General features: G+C 43.1%; 1 protein-coding gene and 1 long non-coding RNA gene across 4 annotated transcripts in view; one reads left to right on the forward strand and one right to left on the reverse strand.

The window, feature by feature from the left end:
* Positions 1–1,071: 1,071 nt before the first annotated feature.
* Positions 1,072–21,089, reverse strand: part of kcnd3 (potassium voltage-gated channel, Shal-related subfamily, member 3) — a 505,116-nt gene continuing 485,098 nt past the window's right edge. For 2 of the 3 annotated variants that reach the window (XM_028796407.2, XM_051924422.1), the window contains one exon: positions 1,073–3,032. In XM_028796407.2, the coding sequence (XP_028652240.1) occupies positions 2,846–3,032 (187 nt within the window). In that variant the 3' untranslated portion in view covers positions 1,073–2,845. Of the gene's footprint in view, positions 3,033–21,089 lie in introns of all 3 variants that reach the window. The other variant, XM_051924424.1, reaches the window with a different exon arrangement.
* On the forward strand, positions 13,305–13,943 carry LOC127527037 (uncharacterized). The gene is made up of 3 exons (XR_007934397.1): positions 13,305–13,397; positions 13,467–13,742; positions 13,812–13,943. It is a non-coding gene; the product is annotated as an uncharacterized LOC127527037 (long non-coding RNA).

The raw sequence follows: 21,089 nt of genomic DNA on the forward strand, positions 1-21,089 counted from the left end.
AAATCTACCATATCTGAGTATACGAGCACCTTTTTGTAATGCTGTGATCACTTATGTTGTAAGTTATCTTCTATTATGTTATCCTATGTTATAACATGTTATTTTATGTCATGAAATGTAATGTTACCTAATGTTATCTTATATCATGACTTGTTATGTTAACTTGCAATATGTCATGTCATGTCACGATTGCCTATGCTGTATGATGTTATCTTATGTTATCCTATGTCATAACATGTTATTTTATGTCATGAAATGTGATGTTACTTTATGTTATCTTATGTCATCTTGCATTATGTCATGTCATGTCACGATCACCTTTGCTGTATGATGTTATATTAACATGTTATGACATAGGATAACATAAGTTATTTTATGTCATGAAATGTGATGTTACTTTATGTTATCTTATGTCATGTCATGTCACAATCGCCTATGCTGTATGATGTTACCTTACCTTATGCTCTCTCACGTCATAACATGTTATTTTATGTCATGAACCGTAATGTTACCTAATGTTATCTTATATCATGACTTGTTATGTTAACTTGCAATATGTCATGTCATGTCACGATTGCCTATGCTGTATGATGTTATCTTATCTTATGTTATCCTATGTCATAACATGTTATTTTATGTCATGAAATGTGATGTTACTTTATGTTATCTTATGTCATCTTGCATTATGTCATGTCATGTCACGATCGCCTTTGCTGTATGATGTTATATTAACATGTTATGACATAGGATAACATAAGTTATTTTATGTCATGAAATGTGATGTTACTTTATGTTATCTTATGTCATCTTGCATTATGTCATGTCATGTCACGATCGCCTATGCTGTATGATGTTACCTTACCTTATGCTCTCTCACGTCATAACATGTTATTTTAAGTCATGAACCGTAATGTTACCTAATGTTATCTTATATCATGACTTGTTATGTTAACTTGCAATATGTCATGTCATGTCACGATCGCCTATGCTGTATGATGTTATCTTATCTTATGTTATCCTATGTCATAACGTGTTATTTTATGTCATGAAATGTGATGTTACCTAATGTTATCTTATGTCATCTTGCATTATGTCATGTCATTTCACGATCGCCTATGCTGTATGATGTTACCTTACTTGATGCTCTCTCACATCATAACATGTTATTTTATGTCATGGAATGTGTTGTTGCTGGATGTAAATTTATGTCATAACATCTTACGCTATCTAATGTCACGTTGTGTTCTGTCCTCTCATTTTCTCTTATGTTTTCTCATATCATGCGTTCTTATGCTGCATGTTATCTTGCATCGCGTAATGTCGTGAGACATTCTGTTGTGTTATGTTATAACATCGCATGTCATTTCTGTTACGTCATATCATGCCATGCCATGTTTTGTCATCTCCTGTTCTCCGATGTTATGTCGTATCGTATCAGGACTTGTTATGTGATGTGATGTTATCTTGCATTCTGTAATGTCACGTTATGCTTTAGTGGGTGATGACACATTATGCTTGGTTACGATTCCTCATTTAATATTTAATATTATCTTACGCCATGCTTTGTCACGGCATGTTCTATTTTATGTCACATTATCTTACGTTATGTCATGTCATTCCTAATCCTACATGATCTAATTTAAGGTTACAGGGGGCCAGAGGCTCTCCCCGTATCATTGGGTTCAGGTCAGGGCCCGTGCCATAGCCGACCTCTTTCTGTTCTGTTCTGTTTAACAAGGCATAATGGTGGCGGCTGATGAAGACTTTCAGAGAAAGAGATGCCCTCCGCTCCTCCACTTCCAAACTGAAGCCCACTACCCCTGGCTGGCTGGCCGCCATTGTGCTTCCCTTGAATTGGATGATGTGCTATGCCAAGCTGCCTCCCCTCCAGGTGCCGAGATGGCTGATACAAGCCCACCTTATTCTCTCAGGACAAGTGGTAACAGTTTGGACAGAAAAGAAAAGAAAAGGTGAGACAGAAGCTGTAGTCCACATCAAGGTTGCAAAAACACAGGAACATTGAAATCTAAGCACACGGCGAACAACTGACGATAAAAAAGTTCTAAAGCCAAAGGCGCGAATGACTAGAGAAGCAGAAACGTGTTGCACTCAACGATACTTCATGGGCACACTGGGATGTACTGGGAATGCCGGCCTCTAGGTTACACTATGAATGAGATATCCAGTGGTGGTGTGACACTCTAGCGTCGACTTCTAGAATACAGGAACGTCCTCAGAAACGACTCTCACACACACACACACTCACTCACTCGCACGCTCGCTCACACACACAAAGAAAATCAATGCACAACTTGGAGACTCTCGACACCCAACGCTCGCGCACTCAGCCTGGTAGCTCTTGAACGTAAAATAAAAAAATCTTCTCCTTTTGGTAGCTCACGTGTGGTGTTGCTTTCTTTCCGTCGAGTCGAGATGTGCAAAAGGAGGCCCGCTTGCCAAGCATAAGTTATGTCACAGAGTTCACGTGGAAATTGCGGTGCCGTCCCTTTAAAGTCGACTGTTGTCCTCTCCTGTTCTTTCTGAAGGGGGTGGTGGTGGTGGTGGGGGGGGATTTTATCCATTCAAACACCATAAAAAAATAAGGAAACAAAAATAAAAATAAAATGGTGCTTGTGCACAGTGAATCGTGGCTTTTTTTTTTTTTTTTTTTATTATTGGTCTCTTCGTTTGTTGACCCGGTCGAACGGTCCAAGTATACACGTCCTCGTCCAGACTTCCGCTTACGGGACCTTCCTGCTGAGGTTGCGTTGGCCGCCTCGTCTCCACAAAGGGACCTTCCCCTCCAGGTGCAGTTTGCATCTCTCACGACTCGAGCCCGGGCGCTTTACAAAGCTGACACTTTGACAATGTTCACTCCTGCGCTGGGCTGGCTGGGGCTCGATGGCTGGGGCAGGGAGCCCTCCGGGCTGGCGGTGGGAGGCGTGGGGATGCTGATTATTGCCGTGGTGATCTGCGAGCTTTGGCAGTTTAACCGGAGGGCCTCGTCAGACTGCACGTTGAGACTGGAGCGGCTGCGGGACACACAAGAAGGAGAGAACGTCAGTCAGATATACAGATCACTGGTGGGGGGGGAGGGGCTTCAGCTATGATTGACACAAATACAGAATAGAATAATCTCAGATAGGGGCGGGGTTACTGCTCTGATTGACAGTCCTATTGAAAAAATCCTAGAAATGGGTGGAGCTTCTATGACTGACAATCAGTTGGGATTGTTGCTTATATGGGAGGAGCCTTTGCTGTGATTAACATCACTAGAAAGGAAAATCCTAAAAATGGGTGGAGCTTCTATGATTGACAATCAGTTGGGATTGTTTACATGGCAAGAGCCTCTGCTGTGATTGACATCACTAGAAAGGAAAAATCCTAAAAATGGGTGGAGCTTCTATGATTGACAATCAGTTGGGATTGTTGCTTATATGGGAGGAGCCTCTGCTGTGATTAACATCACTAGAAAGGAAAAATCCTAAAAATGGGTGGAGCTTCTATGATTGACAATCAGTTGGGATTGTTTACATGGCAAGAGCCTCTGCTGTGATTGACATCACTAGAAAGGAAAAATCCTAAAAATGGGTGGAGCTTCTATGATTGACAATCAGTTGGGATTGTTGCTTATATGGGAGGAGCCTCTGCTGTGATTAACATCACTAGAAAGGAAAAATCCTAAAAATGGGTGGAGCTTCTATGATTGACAATCAGTTGGGATTGTTGCTTACATGGGAGGAGCCTCTGCTGTGATTGACACCAATAAAAAGGAAAATCCTGGAAACAGGTGGAGCTTCTATGACTGACAATCAATTGGGATTGTTTACATGGCAGGAGCCTCTGCTGTGATTGACATCACTAGAAAGGAAAAATCCTAAAAATGGGTGGAGCTTCTATGATTGACGATCAGTTGGGATTGTTGCTTACATGGGAGGAGCCTCTGCTGTGATTAACATCACTAGAAAGGAAAAATCCTAAAAATGGGTGGAGCTTCTATGATTGACAATCAGTTGGGATTGTTGCTTACATGGGAGGAGCCTCTGCTGTGATTGACACCAATAAAAAGGAAAATCCTGGAAACGGGTGGAGCTTCTATGACTGACAATCAATTGGGGTTGTTTACATGGCAGGAGCCTCTGCTGTGATTGACATCACTAGAAAGAAAAATTCCTAAAAATGAGTGGAGCTTCTATGATTGACAATCAGTTGGGATTGTTGCTTACATGGGAGGAGCCTCTGCTGTGATTAACATCACTAGAAAGGAAAATCCTGGAAATGGGTGGAGATTCAATGAGTGACAATAAGTTTTGATTGTTTACATGGGAGGAGCCTCTCCGGTGACTGACACCACTAGATAGGAAAAAAATCCTAGAAATGGGTGGAGCTTCTATGACTGACATTCAGTTATGATTGTTGTTTACATGGGAGGAGCCTCTGCTGTGATTGACACCACTAGAAAGGAAAAATTCTAGAAATGGGTGGAGCTTCTATGATTGACGATCAGTTGGGATTGTTGCTTACATTGGAGGAGCCTTTGCTGTGCTTGGCACTCCCATAGAGTAGAATTAATTGTGACTGGTGGAAGGAGACTATGCTGTGATTAACAGAGACGTGAATCGATTGGGGCTGAAGTTTCTTTGGGAGCTTCTGTGATGACTGACATTACTATGCTGATTGATGCTCATGTAGGAGGAGCTTGTCTCCATCAGAGGGGAGTGCCGATTTGATTGACAACACAGGACAGAGGCTTCTGCTGTAATTAGCAGTACTAAGGCTGACAATCATTTGTCATTGATGCCTCTGGCGGTAGAAGTGACAAGATTGGGAAAGGTTTAGGTGCCACTGCTCAAAGGCTTCTGTGCCATTTGCAACAATAAAAAAGAGATGATATTGTAAATAGAAGGAGATTCTATTGTGTTCAATGTCAATCAGGGAAATGACTTTATTGTTTGTGTTGGCATAAGGAGAAGAGCCATGGAAGTGGGCAGGGGATTCCTTTTTAACTGCAGGCTTGATTAATGAATGACTATGTTTACTTTTGTGACAAAAAAAACAATCTGCTAATGGAAGAAAATAATAATGAAAGGAGCAGATTATTATTTTACATTGTGGCGGACAGCTGGCAGCTTATCCCGGCCGGGATGCCCCTGAGATGGAAGGATGGGGGAAGGCAGCTTTTCCAGGACACTGCCTCCCCCAAAACCCTGGAGTGTAGCGGTGCCCCAGATTCCCGCAGGGTATCCTGGGACTTCTCAGCCCTGTTGGATGCCGTGGGTGCCACCAAGGGGGAGCTATGCTAGGAAGTCACGAGAACGGAAGTCCCGAAGGCTGATTACAGAATTGTGATTCTCCATTTGACCCGGAAGTGCTGGCAAGTCATGTGGGAGGAAGAGTGGGAGCACTTCCGGGTCAAGGACTATTTAAAGGGCTGCTGGAGAGCCAGCAAGTGAGCCGGAGTTGGGTGAAGGACAAAGCTTTCTGGGTGGTGATCCATTGTATTATCATTACGGTAATCCCCCACTCTATCACAGTTCAGCTATCGCGCCCCCACTATATCGCGGAAAAATTACATCCTACCTGTAGTTAACTTTGCAGCCAATTCATAACAAAGCATACGGTTTTTAGCAGACAAAGAGTTTCGCGTTACAGCCCCCAGATGATTTCTTACAAAGCCCGTTATTGGCTGACAGAGGAGACTCAACCAATCAGAGCGGATTTTATTCTCTTAGGCTCTGATTAGCTGCTGCTAACGAGCGTGGGTCCCCGACGAATCGCGTATCGCGTACCTTGCTTATGGTCTGACTTTTCTAAACAAATTTTTGTGAACTTTTCATTTTGTTTTAAGCCCCACAATGGCTCCCAAGCATCCTGCATCTTGTAAGCCTTCTGGTAGCAGTGAGCCTAAGCGCCAGAGGAAGATCTTGACCATACAGGAGAAGGTGAAACTGATGATGATGATGATTATGTTACTCATATCTTTAGCCCGACGTCCGTGTATCAGAGGTGTATCCAAAGTGTGTTTCAGTAAGTTTACATGTGTTTAAAGCATGTGGGAGGGGTATTTTAAGGCTTAAACTATAAAAAAAAACGTGGTCTTTCTATCTTGCAGATTTTCACCTATCGCGGGTGGGTCTGGAACGTAATTTCCACGATAGGCGGGGGACCACTGTATTGGTTTTGCCTGTTTATGGTGGCAGAGGTGCTTGTAGGCACTATAAAAACAAGAAGAATAATTAAATACCTTCTTGGTCATTTTACCCTGCGTTCAGTGTGTCTGTATGTTGGGTTGAAAGGGGTAACTGCGACCCCTAGCGTCTTACAACACATAAGACCTAATTCAACCAAATACTGATAGTGATAATAACACTTATATTGATTTACTGAGGAATATAATAACATACAGTAAATACAAAACAACAATGTGAGAACATACACAGAAGGGAACCAAAATATCACAAATCATACTGTCAATACTCCGGGCTAAAGGCCCAAAAAGCCAAAGTCCGTGTGCCTCAGGACTTACATGACAATCTCAGGAGTGAAAGGTGAGGAAGAAAAAACATTATTAACTGTAATGATTATAAGTATTTAACTCACAAATACCAAGGACTGTCCTGCGGTGGGTTGACACCCTGCCCGGGATTGGTTCCTGCCTTGTGCCCTGTGTTGGCTGGGATTGGCTCCAGCAGACCCCCGTGACCCTGTGTTCGGATTCAGCGGGTTGGAAAATGGATGGATGGATAACAAGGACTGTATTTTGTATTAATCATGCTGCAGAGAGCTATATGATTTTTACTTCTATATGACTTTGTTCTTCATATATGTAGAAAAAGAATTAAGCTTGTGCACAGTTTAAGGGACTAACTTGCACTCTTTTATGAGAAAATGCTGACCTCTTGATATATATTACTAAACGAAGGTTGTATATATGCACAGACGCAGAACGACGGACGCAGGATGACGGACGCAGGACACCAGACGCATCGAAGCGCACGCGCACTAATACTCAGCGCCCCAGAGTCAACCTCAGCGGCTTCCCAGACTCAGTAGGTAGCGCCCAAACAACACAACACAACCTGTAAACTAAACTTCAGGTCACAATACAACCGCCGCCCGAACGCGCACACCACCGCATATAAAACCTTCGTTTAGTAATGTTTACAAAGGTTGCATATATGCACGTACGCAGGACGATGGACACAGGACGCATCGAAGCACATGCGCACTACGACTCAGCGCCCCAGAGTCAACCCCAGCGGCTTCCCAGACTCAGTAGGTAGCGCCCAAACAACACAACACAACCTGTAAACTAAGCTTCAGGTCAAAATACAACCGCCGCCCTAATGCGCACACCACCACATATAAAACCTTCGTTTAGTAATGTTTACGAAGGTTGTATATATGCACGGATGCCAGACGCAACCCGTGCCAAAAGCACACGCGCACTCGCACAGCGCCCAACAGTCAAACCCAGCGGCTTCCCAAAGTCAGTAAGTGGCGCCCAAACAACACAACACAACCTGTAAACTAAACTTGACGTAAAGTGTGTATGGCAACAAGTTGCCATGGTGGCATATTTAAACATTGACATAGAATAACTAGACGCCTCATTACTCGCAGTATCGTATGTCAACGTCGCCGCCATATTGTGAGTGGCACTGCTGTGGAGTGAAGTAAGAAATAATGTGCTGCTTGGGATTGTACAAACCGCTGTACGCTCCAAACCAGATCCCGTGGGATTACATTTCATAGGTAAGGCTGAACAATCGTTTTGGTTATATTTGGCCGTTAGAAAATCCCGTTTTATAATCTTTACTTTAGCTAAGCCAGGCTAAACTAGCAAAGCTATGCATTTATGTGCTCAAGTGAGCCTCCAAACAACGTTTTGGCTAAACGTATTTAGTCACTACCTATGTAGATTGTTGTTAGCTGTTAACATTTCTCAAACTTGATGATGTGTTTTTTCTCAAGGAGCACATCGAGGAAACACAGTTTGAAATTGACAACCATCATTTTATGCTCATGTCTTTAGTTGTGTCTGTCTTCCACAAACTAAGGCTGCACCATATTGCCAGACTGAATACTCTCAAATTACAAGATCTGAGTGAGCGAGAGGAGTGTAAGTCTGGAGGAGATCAGTGAGGTTGTGGAGAGCTTTAAATGTTAAGAGCGGTATTTAGTATTGTAATCGGTAGTTAACAGGGAGCCAGTGAAGTTGAGAGAGAAGAGGTGTAATATGTTCAGTGGATTTACAACAGCAGGGTGTGTTTGTGTGTGTCCTGAGGTGGGTTGGCGCCCTGCCCGGGATTGGTTCCCTGCCTTGTGCCCTGTGTTGGCTGGGATTGGCTTCAGCAGACCCCCGTGACCCTGTGTTCGGATTTATCCTGGCAGCAGAATTTTGAAGAAGTTCTAAGCGATTGATAAGTTTTTGTGGGATGCCAGATAGAATACCATTACAGTAATCTATACGTGATGTGACACGGGCATTAAACAATACTTCAGTACTGTGTTGCGTAAGAACAAGACAAAGTCTGGAAATGTTTTGAAGATAGAAGAAGGCAGTCCCCGAAATGTTACTTATATGGGAGGAATGGTTAATAATAATAATAATTATAATTATTTAATAATAGTGTATAAATGGATATAAATAATTGCATTTAAACGATTCACCAAAATCTGTTGTATGTAAACGATACTGTTTTAAACGTTATTGTTTTTTCATCAGAAAACCGGTGTCCACGTCTACCTGTATTAGTTTAAATGGCACTTTTGCCACTCGCAATAAGGCTGATGTATCGTGTCTATTGGGAAACACAGTGAATGTGGCGTCTATCTATTTATGTCTATGTATTTAAACTTAAGGTAGTGGGGACTACTGACAGTGCCAGCAGTCAGCTACTCCACAGTGCCTGCGGTCAGGGGTTCAATTAGGATTCCTAACAGCAAACGACTTCTAGCTAACAACACACCCATAGAAAAACAAAAACGAGACTGCATGGATAAAAACAATGAATGAAGGCGCCTACAACGCGCTTCTGAAACACCAGAACCAAACGAGTCACGGCTCCAAAAAGAAACAGCTTTACTACAAATATATTTATTTCATTAAATGAAAACTTTCCCAGGACGCTCCCACCCTCCATGACCTTACATCCCTACAAAGATTGGAGGGAACAGAAAGTAACTGCCATTCTTGGATTTGCGATTCTTTAGAGAATCGGGGGTTTACTGGTACTAACAGAACACCCTGTTGTAGAGGGGCTACATAGTAATAGTGCTGTTCAATGTTTGTACTGAGTGCGTTTTGTTTCCATTGTCCCGTTTGCTGTTTGTGTGCGTCAGTAAATGTCATCCCCGTAAATACAAGGGGGACGGATGATGGAAAGAGACTGCAGCCCCTAATTGTAAAAAACCTGTTAACGATCAATTACATCCGGCAGTACTATATAAACAATCGGGAGAGAGAATATGAGAATGAGAATGAATGAATGATGATCACGTTTCCCCACGATGCATCAACGTATCTGCTGTTTACCACGACGCACCATTGCAAGCAGTTTGTGTTCATTCCGCCAGACTGACTTCAATACCCTCATCACCAGAGACCCCGGGGTCAGATTACATCATCCACCACAAGCTGAGGATTCACGGTGAGGTTGCTCCATTTAATCCGGGAAATACAAACGCATCTCTTATCAGTTGACCAGTCATCCGCATTCAGGACAGTTGTACACTCGGACTCAAGTTCACGATCATTGTCATTTTCTGTGTTTCATTCATTGTTTTTATTTGTTGTTGTTCGTTATGTTACTGGGGCAAGGCGAGGGTTTGTTGTGTATATATATATATATATTGTGATATTTGCCCGGACACCACCAGTCTGAGACCACATCTTTATCAAGATACTTTTATTTTCTTCTCCACACAACACACAAGTCCCGCACAACTCACAATGTGCTTCTAGCCCCAGTCTCCCTTTTCCTGGGCCTTCTCTCTCCTTGTCCCTGGGCCACCTGTCTCCTCTCTCCGGGAGCTTCATCCTGCTCCTGCTCCCGACTCCAGCTCCCTGACAGGAGGGAGGCGGCCCCCTTTATCCTCACCCGGATGAGCTCCAGGTGTTCTACCTGACGTCACGTCCTGGTGTGGCTGAAGCATCAGGAGAGCACCCAGAAGCAGAAGGGTGACCCTGGAAGGATCGTCCTCCATGGGTGTGGCGGAAGTGAATAAGTCCCGGGCTCCATGAGGTTCGGGGCGCCCCCTGGCGGTGACCAGAGGCCCCAACGGTCTTGAGCCTCCCTGCTCCCCTTCCGTGGGCCTCTTCTACTCCAGGGCAGTTGCCCCCTCGTGGCCCGGAGGACAAATACGTCACAACCCGGCCGGGTCTGACCCCCAGCCATGTATGACAATATATAGTGTTGTACCTTGCGCCACCACCATCTACTCAAAGCACCATGATGTTCCAACAGCGATGGATTAAAAACCAGAAGTCTGCATGACCATCATCATCAAGTCCTTCCATTAGAACCCTAAATACAAAGAGGACTATTTCATTTATGTTAGGTAGAACCAGCAAACCCCCGATTCTCGAAAGAATCGCAAATCCAAGAATGGCAATCACTTTTTGTTTCCTCCAATATTTGGAGGGAAGAAAAATCATGGAGGATGGGTGCGTCCTGGGAAAGTTTTCATTTAATTAAATAAATATATTTGTACTAAAGCGGTTTCTTTTTGGAGCAGTGACTCATCTGGTTGTGGTGTTTCAGAAGCGCGTTGTAGGCACCTGCGTTCATTGTTTTTATCCATGCGGTCTCGTTTTTTTTTTTTCTATGGCTGTGTTGTTAGCTAGAAGTCGTTTGCTGACGGCGGCGGATTCGCATGCTGAAGTGACCATGCCAGCGGATCCGGGCTTGGAGGTCTACATTACTAAACAAAGGTTGTATATGCGGTGGTGTACGCGTTTGCGTTCGGGCGGCGGTTGAATTGTACACGGCTTGCTTCTGGCCTCTGGCATCCGTGCATATATACAACCTGGCGTGCACGCTTTACCTCAAGTTTAGTTTACAGGTCGTGTTGTGTTGTTTGGGCGCCACCTAGTGACTTTGGGAAGCCACTGGGTTTGATTCTGGGGCATTGAGGCGCAGTGCGCGTGCGCCTTCGGTGCGTCTGGCATCCGTGCAAATATACAACCTTCGTTTAGTAATATAGATAATTTATCCAGGCCACAGGTCTTGGAGGTGTAGCTGCCGGCTGGGAAAGGGGTCGGCCGTTACACTGTGATATTATAAATCAATGTGATAGTTTCTGAATCCTTGCTTAAAACTATAAGAAACATGTCCCTTATGGATTAATAATAAGGATTTATTAATCTAACCAGACAAAATCTAATGAAGATATTAAAGCTATAAGAATGTAATTTCCATCCATCCATCCATTTTCCAACCTGCTGAAGCCAAACACAGAGTCACGGGGGTCTGCTGGAGCCAATCCCAGCGAACACAGGACACAAGGCAGGAACCAATCCCAGGCAGGGTGCCAACCCACCACTATATGGTCGAGCGCCCTCTTCTACACAATGGTGTGCTGGGCAGGCAGCATAAAGAAGAAGGATGCCTCACGCCTGGACAAAGTGGTGAGGAAGGCAGGCTCTACTGTTAGCATGGAGCTGGACAGTTTGACATCTGTGGCAGAGCGACGGGCGCTGAGCAGACTCCTGTCAATCACGGAGAATCCACTGCATCCACTAAACAGGATCATCTCCAGACAGAGGAGCAGCTTCAGCGACAGACTGCTGTCACCGTCCTGCTCCACTGACAGACTATCTATCTATCTATCTATCTATCTATCTATCTATCTATCTATCTATCTATCTATCTATCTATCTATCTATCTATCTATCTATCTATCTATCTATCTATCTATCTATCTATCTATCTATCTATCTATCTATCTGTCTATCTATCTAAAAGACGGCAAAAAGGAGTCCAACCGCACAGAATCTAAGAGGAGACGCTTGATAAACGGGAGTGCTGGTATGTCCTGCCCACGGAAAATAAAGGAAACTGGAGAGACGAAGTACATAGGATCGGAAAGAAAATGACGGAAAAAAGTGAATCTTATCACAAAGAATCCAATCAGAGTAGCGCATGACAAGCATTACGTGGAATCAAATCAAAACGGCGTGGACCGAATAAGAAGACGCAGTCTCATTGCATCAAATCAAAGTGAAGAGTGAGAATCGTGGTGCGGAATCTGAAAGGAGACAGCACATGAAGCGAGTCTCATTGTGTCAAATCGATTAAATGATGGCAACAATTGAGTCGCACTACTCAAAATCTAAGAGGGGGTGATGAACAAAAAAATGAAGTCTCAGTATGTCCAGTGCATTGGAAAATCACAGACAAGAGAGTCTGAATACAAAGAATCTAAGAGGAGACGATGGAATTACGTGGAATCAAATAAAAACAAGACGTGAGGATCATTACGTGGACTCAAATGTGTAAGTGCAGCTGGAACAAGCCAATCAAGTACCTGGAGCACTTCCGGGTGAATTATAAAAGGGGCCAGCAGCCACCACTCGAGAGCCAGAGTCGGGAGGTGGAGGACGAAGCTAGATGGGAGGAGTGGTGGTGCCAGAGGAGTGTTTGTCTTGTCTTGAGTGCTTTACGGACTGTGTATTGCCTGTGGGGTTCATGGGGAAGATGTGCCTCACAGGTGAAGAAAAATAAGAAAAAAAGTTTTTGTGCTTTTACACGTGCCTCAGTGTGAGTCTGTGTCGGTTCGAGCACAATATAGCACCTTATTACCACTATATATATATATATATATATATATATATATATATATATATATATATATATATATATATATATATATATTATAATAAAAAAATCTTGGGACGAGACGAGACTAATATAATATGTATAATATAATATATATCTTATATATAAACATCTACAAGTGGAAGTGTGTCTGTCTGTCTGTCCGGCCTGGAAGTGAGAGGAGAGGTGGAGTTGAGGTAAGGGCTCCACCTCTGAGGATACAGAACTGAGGCGATCACATCAGCAAAACAAATCCTCCGAAGAAAGACAAAGTCGCTTAGCCGCTAATACAGAACTGAGGCGATCACGTCGGCAAAACGAAACATCCGAAGAAAGACAAAGTCACATAGCCGCTAATACAGAAGTGAGGTGAGCACATCAGCAAAACGAAACCTCCGAAGAAAGACAAAGTCACATAGCCGCTAATACAGAAGTGAGGTGAGCACATCAGCAAAACGAAACATCCGAAGAAAGACAACGTCGCTTAGCCGCTAATACAGAAGCGAGGTGAGCACGTCAGCAAAACGAAACCTCCGAAGAAAGACAACGTCGCTTAGCCGCTAATACAGAAGCGAGGTGAGCACGTCAGCAAAATGAAACCTCAGAAGAAAGACAAAGTCGCTTAGCCACTAATACAGAACTGAGGTGAGCACATCAGCAAAATGAAACCTCCGAAGAAAGACAAAGTCGCTTAGCCGCTAATACAGAAGCGAGGTGAGCACATCAGCAAAACGAAACCTCTGAAGAAGGACAAAGTCGCTTAGCCGCTAATACAGAACTGAGGTGAGCACATCAGCAAAACGAAACCTCAGAAGAAAGACAAAGTCGCAAAGCCGCTAATACAGAAGTGAGGTGAGCACATCAGCAAAACGAAACCTCCGAAGAAAGACAACGTCGCTTAGCCGCTAATACAGAAGCGAGGTGAGCACGTCAGCAAAATGAAACCTCAGAAGAAAGACAAAGTCGCTTAGCCACTAATACAGAACTGAGGTGAGCACATCAGCAAAATGAAACCTCCGAAGAAAGACAAAGTCGCTTAGCCGCTAATACAGAAGCGAGGTGAGCACATCAGCAAAACGAAACCTCTGAAGAAGGACAAAGTCGCTTAGCCGCTAATACAGAACTGAGGTGAGCACATCAGCAAAACGAAACCTCAGAAGAAAGACAAAGTCGCAAAGCCGCTAATACAGAACTGAGGTGAGCACATCAGCAAAACGAAACCTCAGAAGAAAGACAAAGTCGCAAAGCCGCTAATACAGAAGTGAGGTGAGCACATCAGCAAAACGAAACCTCTGAAGAAGGACAAAGTCGCTTAGCCGCTAATACAGAAGCGAGGTGAGCACGTCAGCAAAATGGTATCCCTTTTACTTTTTCCTCCCGCCGCTAATACACAAACGATGCAAACACGTCGGCAACACAAAAGCTCCTAGGAGAGAGACGCTCAGAGGATTTCAGTATTTTTCTGATGATTTCAGTAGTGTCTAGGACCCCAAGCTTTTTACAACACGGGCTTACACAGCTAGTATATAATAATAAGAATCCAATAAGAAAGTTGGGCTCATTACTTGGAATTTAATAAAAGATTAAATGGAAGCATAACTGCTAACTGATGGCTAGGAGGATGCATTGCTTATTCTGAGCAATTTAATATGAACCAAACAAAACAGGGAGATGTGAAATGTCATAGCTGACAGGGAAAAAATATTTCAAGCTCATCGAGGAGAATCAAACAGAAGACTTGATGAAGTGAGGCTCGTTACGTGGAATCTTAAAGATGATTACAGAAGGGGAAACAAAGGAGGCTTGTTATTCCGAATCCCACAACCCTGAAGTGGACTAATGGCTTCAATATGGCTGGATGGATGAGCGGTAATATCTAGAATCTAATGAGACACAGAGGAAAGGGTGAGGTCCATTATGTCAACTCTAATGACATTCATTTAAAAAGTCTCCATCAGCAAAGAGCCACGTGAATAAAGTAGGACTCATTACTCGTTGCCAAAAAAGAACCAAAGAGCGTTCTGAAGAACCGAGCTGCAACGATGAGACGGCTTTCATAAAAAGACGCTAAAAAAAGAAAAGAAATGCGGAGCAGTTTTGTTAAATCTCACAGCTGACGGAGAAAAAGTGAAAGCCATTCGGTAAAATGTTTAAAAAGTGAGGCTCATTACACGAAAAGGTCAAAGCTGACAGTTAAAAAAAAAAATGGACAAAAGCCACGGAGCAGAATCCGACAGCAGGCCGCGGAAAAAATGGGAGACTCATTACTTCAAATCGAGTTAAGAGAGGGTGAAAAAAGTGGAGGGTCATTAGGTAGAATCTCAAAGCTGATGGCTGAAAAAGACAAAGTTCACGGATGTAGAAATCTAATAAAGAGAAAAAGAGGAAAAGGGAGGAGAGGCTCATCACACAAAACCTAATAAACGGATGAAAGTGTGATTAACTGAAACTACCTGTGGGGAAAAGATGGTGTTAAGAGTGGGATTGATATGTCACGTTGTGTTGTGTCAGCCAGCACGTCCCTCTGGGGTTGGGGTTCAAAGTCATGTTTCTGGTTGGCTGTGTCTAATTTTGTATTATTTATTAGTATTAATGTTTCATTTACGTATTATGTCTATTTTTCTGTGTGTTTATTTTTAAGTGGTATTGTCCTATGTGTTTTGTGGGTGGTTCCCCAGGGGGTGGGGCCACCTGCCAATCACTGCCAGGGATGACGCTCCGCCCTTTTTCATTCTGAATTGCTGTGGAGTGGAGTGTGCGTGAAGTTTTCTGCACTTTGCTGTTGCTTTTCGTGTTTCCTGGATTTTTTGAACCGGTGCTCTGTTTTTTTGAGTACGATTTTGGACTTTGTTTACTGTGAATTTCTTTGTTTGCCTTTTCTGGCAATTCCTTCGTGCTCTTCGGAGCTTTGCGCTTGCACATCCTTTTGTTAAAATAAACCTTTTCTTATATATAAACCTCTACGTATGGAAGTGTGCGTGTCTGTCTGTCTGTCTGGCCCAGAAGTGTGAGGCTACAGTGTGAACCTCAAAGAGCTGGCAAGGCGGCCCCACGTTAACGAGTCGGGAGAAGAAAGACGTGTGACGCCACAGCATGAAGCTGAAAGAAAGTGACTCTGTTGCCAAAGTGACAAAGTCGCTTAGCCGCTGATACACAAGTGAGGCGAGCACATCAGTGAAACGAAACCTCCAACAGAGAGTGAAACTCACTTAGCCGCTGATAGACAAGGGGGGCGAATACGTCAGCAAAATGAAACCACCGAGGAAAGTCAAACTCGCTTAGCCTCTGATAGAGAAGTGAGGGGAACACATCGACAAAATGAAGCCACCAGGGAAAGACAAAGTTGCTTAGTCCATGATAGACAAGCGAGGCGAGCACATCGGCGAAACGAAACCTCCAACGAGAGAGAAACTCACTTAGCCGCTGATAGACAAGGGGGGCGAATACGTCAGCAAAATGAAACCACTGAGGAAAGACAAACTCGCTTAGCCACTGATACTGAAGTGAGGGGAACACATCAGCAAAATGAAGCCACCAGGGAAAGACAAAGTTGCTTAGTCGTTGATAGACAAGCGAAGCGAGCACATCGGCGAAACGAAACCTCCAACGAGAGAGAAAGTCGCTTAGCCGCTGATACACAAGCAAGGTGAGCACATTGGTGAAACGAAACCTCCGAGGAAAGACAAATTCGCTTAGCCACTGATACACAAGTGAGGCGAGCATATCGGTGAAACGAAACCTCCAACGAGAGAGAAACTACTTTAGCCGCTGATAGACAAGGGGGGCGAATACGTCAGCAAAACGAAAGCGCCAAGGAAAGACAAATTCTCTTAGCCGCTGATACACAAGTGAGGCGAGCACATCAGCGAAACGAAACCTCTGAGGAGAGAGAAACTCACTAAGCCGCTGATACAGAAGTGAGGGGAACACATCGACAAAATGAAACCACCAGGGAAAGACAAAGTTGCTTAGTCGCTGATAGACAAGGGGGGCGCGCATGTCAGCAAAACTAAACCGCCGACTCTGCATTTCAATGTTTTTTCTGACAATTTCAATAGTTTCTAGGAGTCCGAGCTTACTACAGCACAGGCTTACACAGCTAGTACTTTATAAAGATCTTTTACTGCCCTTTCAGCATCTAGTCGGGGTTTTGACCGTGTTTTCCCCTTCCTCTAGTGGTCAATTTTTGAAAGAGTTTTGGGACTCCTGCAGTTAAGGACTGATGGGAAAGGCACTATACAAATAAAATGTATTATTATTAAGTAAGGCAGATGTAGGGCTCCTTCTGTAGAATCCAACCAAGAAATAAAGACACGTGGGATTTGTTACAAATAATCAAAAAGGGAATTCAGAACAAAAAAAAACACAGAGATGAAAGAGTGCAAATTGGTGGGCTGACTGTGGAACTTCATATAGAAATTCAAGTTCTCAATAGTGAAACACTAAATGGTGAAAAAAGCGAGATGGATTAAATCACTACTCAGAAGGTGATCATTCTGAAAAATTGAATAGGAGGAAGACGAAAAGGTGAGGCTCATTCAGAATACCAGCAATCTGTCAAATCATCACAGGGGGACTTGGACAGCAGACCGGCTTGGGCAGATGAAATTTAATGTCAGTAAATGTAAAGGATTACATGTCGAAATTTGAGATCTGAATACCAAATTAAAATCGAAAGCACACGTCACGAGAAGGATTTAACAGTCGTAGTGGACGCGACACCATCAACTGGCAGACAGTGTTCAGAAGCCATTAAGAAGGCTAACACACTGTCAGGTTATATAGCGCCTTGATGTGTGGAGTACAAGTCACAGGAGGTTCTGCTCAGTCTTTATAACACACTGGTGAGCCCTCATCTGGAGTACTGGGTGCAGTTTTGGTCTCCAGGCTACAAAAAGGACATAACAGCACAAGAGAAGGTCCAGAGAAGAGTGACTGGGCTGATTAGAGGACTACAGGGGATGAGTTATGAGGGAAGATTAAAAGAGCTGAGCCTTCACAGGAGATTAAGAGGTGACCTGATTGAAATGTATAAAATTATGAAGTGATTTAGCCCAGTGGATCGAGACGGTGACTTTAAAATGAGGTCATCAAGAACACGGGGACACAGTTGGAAACTTGTGAAGGGGAAATTTCGCATAAACATTAGGAAGTTTTTCTTTACACAGAGAATGATAAACACTTGGAATAAGCGACCAAGAAGTGTGGTAGACAGTAAGACTTTAAGGACTTTCGAGACTCGACTTGATGTTATTTATGAAGAATGAAGTTAATAGGACTGGCGAGCTTTTTGGGCCTGAATGGCTTTCTCTAATGTTCAAATGTATGATACATGTGCAGTGCCCTCTGTGATGTTGGGGACAAAGTCACACTACGTCTTGGTTTACCCCTCTGCTCCACAGTTTAAAATTACAAATCAAACAAACAACTTTGTTGTCAATTGACAGTTATGTAACAAATAATTAATATACAGATATTGTTGGGGTTCAGTTCTAATAATTTGTTTCTGCTACATAATGTGCTCACTATAGGGATATTAATGTTGGCTAACAGAATGTCAGGTTATATAGCGCCTTGATGTGTGGAGTACAAGTCACAGGAGGTTCTGCTCAGTCTTTATAACACACTGGTGAGGCCTCATCTGGAGTACTGGGTGCAGTTTTGGTCTCCAGGCTACAAAAAGGACATAACAGCACTAGAGAAGGTCCAGAGAAGAGTTACTGGGCTGATTAGAGGACTACAGGGGATGAGTTATGAGGAAAGATGAAAAGAGCTGAGCCTTTACAGTTTAAGCAAACAGAGAATAAGAGGAGCCATTTCAAATCATGAAGGGAATGAGTACCGTGGATGCCCTCCAGTTACTTTAAAATGAACTCATCATGAACACGGGGACTTGTGAAATTACTATGGAGTCATGGAATAAGTGACCAAGTGGTGTGGTGGAGAGCAGGAGGTTAGGGACCTTCAAAACCCAACCTGATGTTGTTTGGGAGGAATTCATTGGATAGAACTGCTGGGCTGAATAAAATGTTCTTGTCAAAAGTTTCATTTTGTTGTTCTAATGTTATCATGAGATCTAATGGGAGAAAATTAGTGGATAAAGTAGAATGGATAAGAGGGAATCTCTAAAAAAAAATATATATATATACAGTCGACCCTTGATATACGACCAGCCTGACATGCGAACAACTTGCTTTACGACCAAAATTTTTGTTTTGAATTACGACCAACGTCTTGCGTTACGACCCGAATGCGGTCACGTGTATCCGCTTGTGCGATTGTAAACAAACAGCCGAGAGCGTTCGTAAGTGTCAGTCGGAGCCCAGATACATGTGTTTGTGGACGTAATTTCGGTCAGTGCAGTGATTTATATAATTTTTTTCGATAATCGCTAAGGAAGGAAGAGAAGGTAACGAAGGTAAAGAAAGCGATCACAATCGAAACGAAGAAGCAAATTGTGCGGAAATATGAGAGTGGCGTTTGTGTGACCGATCTCGCTAATATGTACAGCATGTCGAAATCCACCATCTCGACAATTTTACAAAGAAAAGATTTGTATAAGGAGGCTCCTTCTAAACAATAACCACCTTCCATTTCATTCTCCTCCTCCTCCCTTCCTGCAGCCCAAAGATGTCAACTTAAATGGCGAGTACAGTATGAAATTGTTGTTTCTGGTAGGCTAGGCACTTTTTATAACTTTTTGGTTAGTACATTAGAAAAATTATTGGTGTTTTGGTAAATTATGCACATTATACAACCCTTTTATATTATGAAAAGGTTAAGTAAGTGTTGCTGTGGGAGGTTTGGAACGCATTATGGGTATTTCCATTATTTCTTATGGGAAAAATAGTCGACTTACAACCAACTTGAGTTACAACCAGCCCTCGCGAACCAATTGAGTTCGTAAGTCAAGGGTCTACTGTATGTGCATATATATATATATATATATATATATATATATATATATATATATATATATATATATATATATATATATATATATATATATATGTGTGTATATGAGCCTCCTTTGGTAGAATCTAAAATTACATTAACACAATAGTACATTTTAGTGGACTGTGCAACAATAAATCTTGATGCTCTCATACTTTTCTCTTAGGTGACTGCGTTCCTTTAATGTTGGAAGTCACATCCTTCACATCTTCTACAACTCAGTGATGGTGAATGTGATTTACTAAACTATGGTGTGCTGGGCTGGTCACATCTCTTCAAGAGAGGCCCACCAAATCAAGAGAATAATTAAAAAGCCAGGCTCAGTTATGTGACACACTCCGGACCCCCAGGATGTCATAGAGTAGGAGAGAGAGAGAGAGAGAATGAAGACAAAACTGAGTGCCATTATGAACAAAGCTGCACATCCTCTCTGTGACACACCAACACAGAGGACTTTCAATCAATGAATTAATGAGCAGTCAGGAAACGCTGTGGGGGTCAGGAGCACAAATTCATGGCAATAAATCAATAAAAGATAAATGTTTGTGCAGGCAGAAATGGAAGTACAGGTAAGATCAGCATGTAAAGGCAAAGAAAAAACTTCAGGGGGATTCTGCAACCACACACTGAATGCTTGAACTTTAAACAGAAAAGGGTGAACATCCTAAGTGTGTGATTGGGGAATCCATTCAGGATTCCTGGACATTTTTCATTCCCACATTCCTGGGAATGAAACTGCTATAATTCCCGGGAACACGAGAGCGGCCAAGCTCGCATATATAGTGTAAAAATTAATCAAGAAATAACAGAGTTATATTGAAAATAATTAAGTGGCACAGTTTTTTTGGCCCACGGTGTAGTGTGTTGCTGAACACCAGCAAAACCAAGGAACTGGTGGTGGATTTTAGGAGACACAGGCCCCTCATGGACCCCGTGATCATCAGAGGTGACTGTGCAGAGGGTACAGACCTATAAATACCTAGGAGTGCAGCTGGACGATAAATTAGACTGGACTGCCAATACTGATTCTCTGTGCAAGAAAGGACAGAGCCGCCTGTACTTCCTTAGAAGACTGGCATCCTTTAACATCTGCAGTAAGATGCTGCAGATGTTCTATCAGATGGTTGTGGCGAGTGCCCTCTTCTACGCAGTGGTGTGCTGGTGAGGCAGCATTAAGAAGAAGGATGCCTCACGCCTGGACAAACTGGTGAGGAAGGCAGGCTCTATTGTTGGCATAGAGCTGGACAGTTTAACATCTGTGGCAGAGTGAAGGGCGCTCAGCAGGCTCCTATCAATTATGGAGAATCCACTACA

Source organism: Erpetoichthys calabaricus, chromosome 3 (assembly GCF_900747795.2).
Source record: "Erpetoichthys calabaricus chromosome 3, fErpCal1.3, whole genome shotgun sequence".
NCBI classification, from domain to species: Eukaryota; Metazoa; Chordata; class Cladistia; order Polypteriformes; family Polypteridae; genus Erpetoichthys; species Erpetoichthys calabaricus.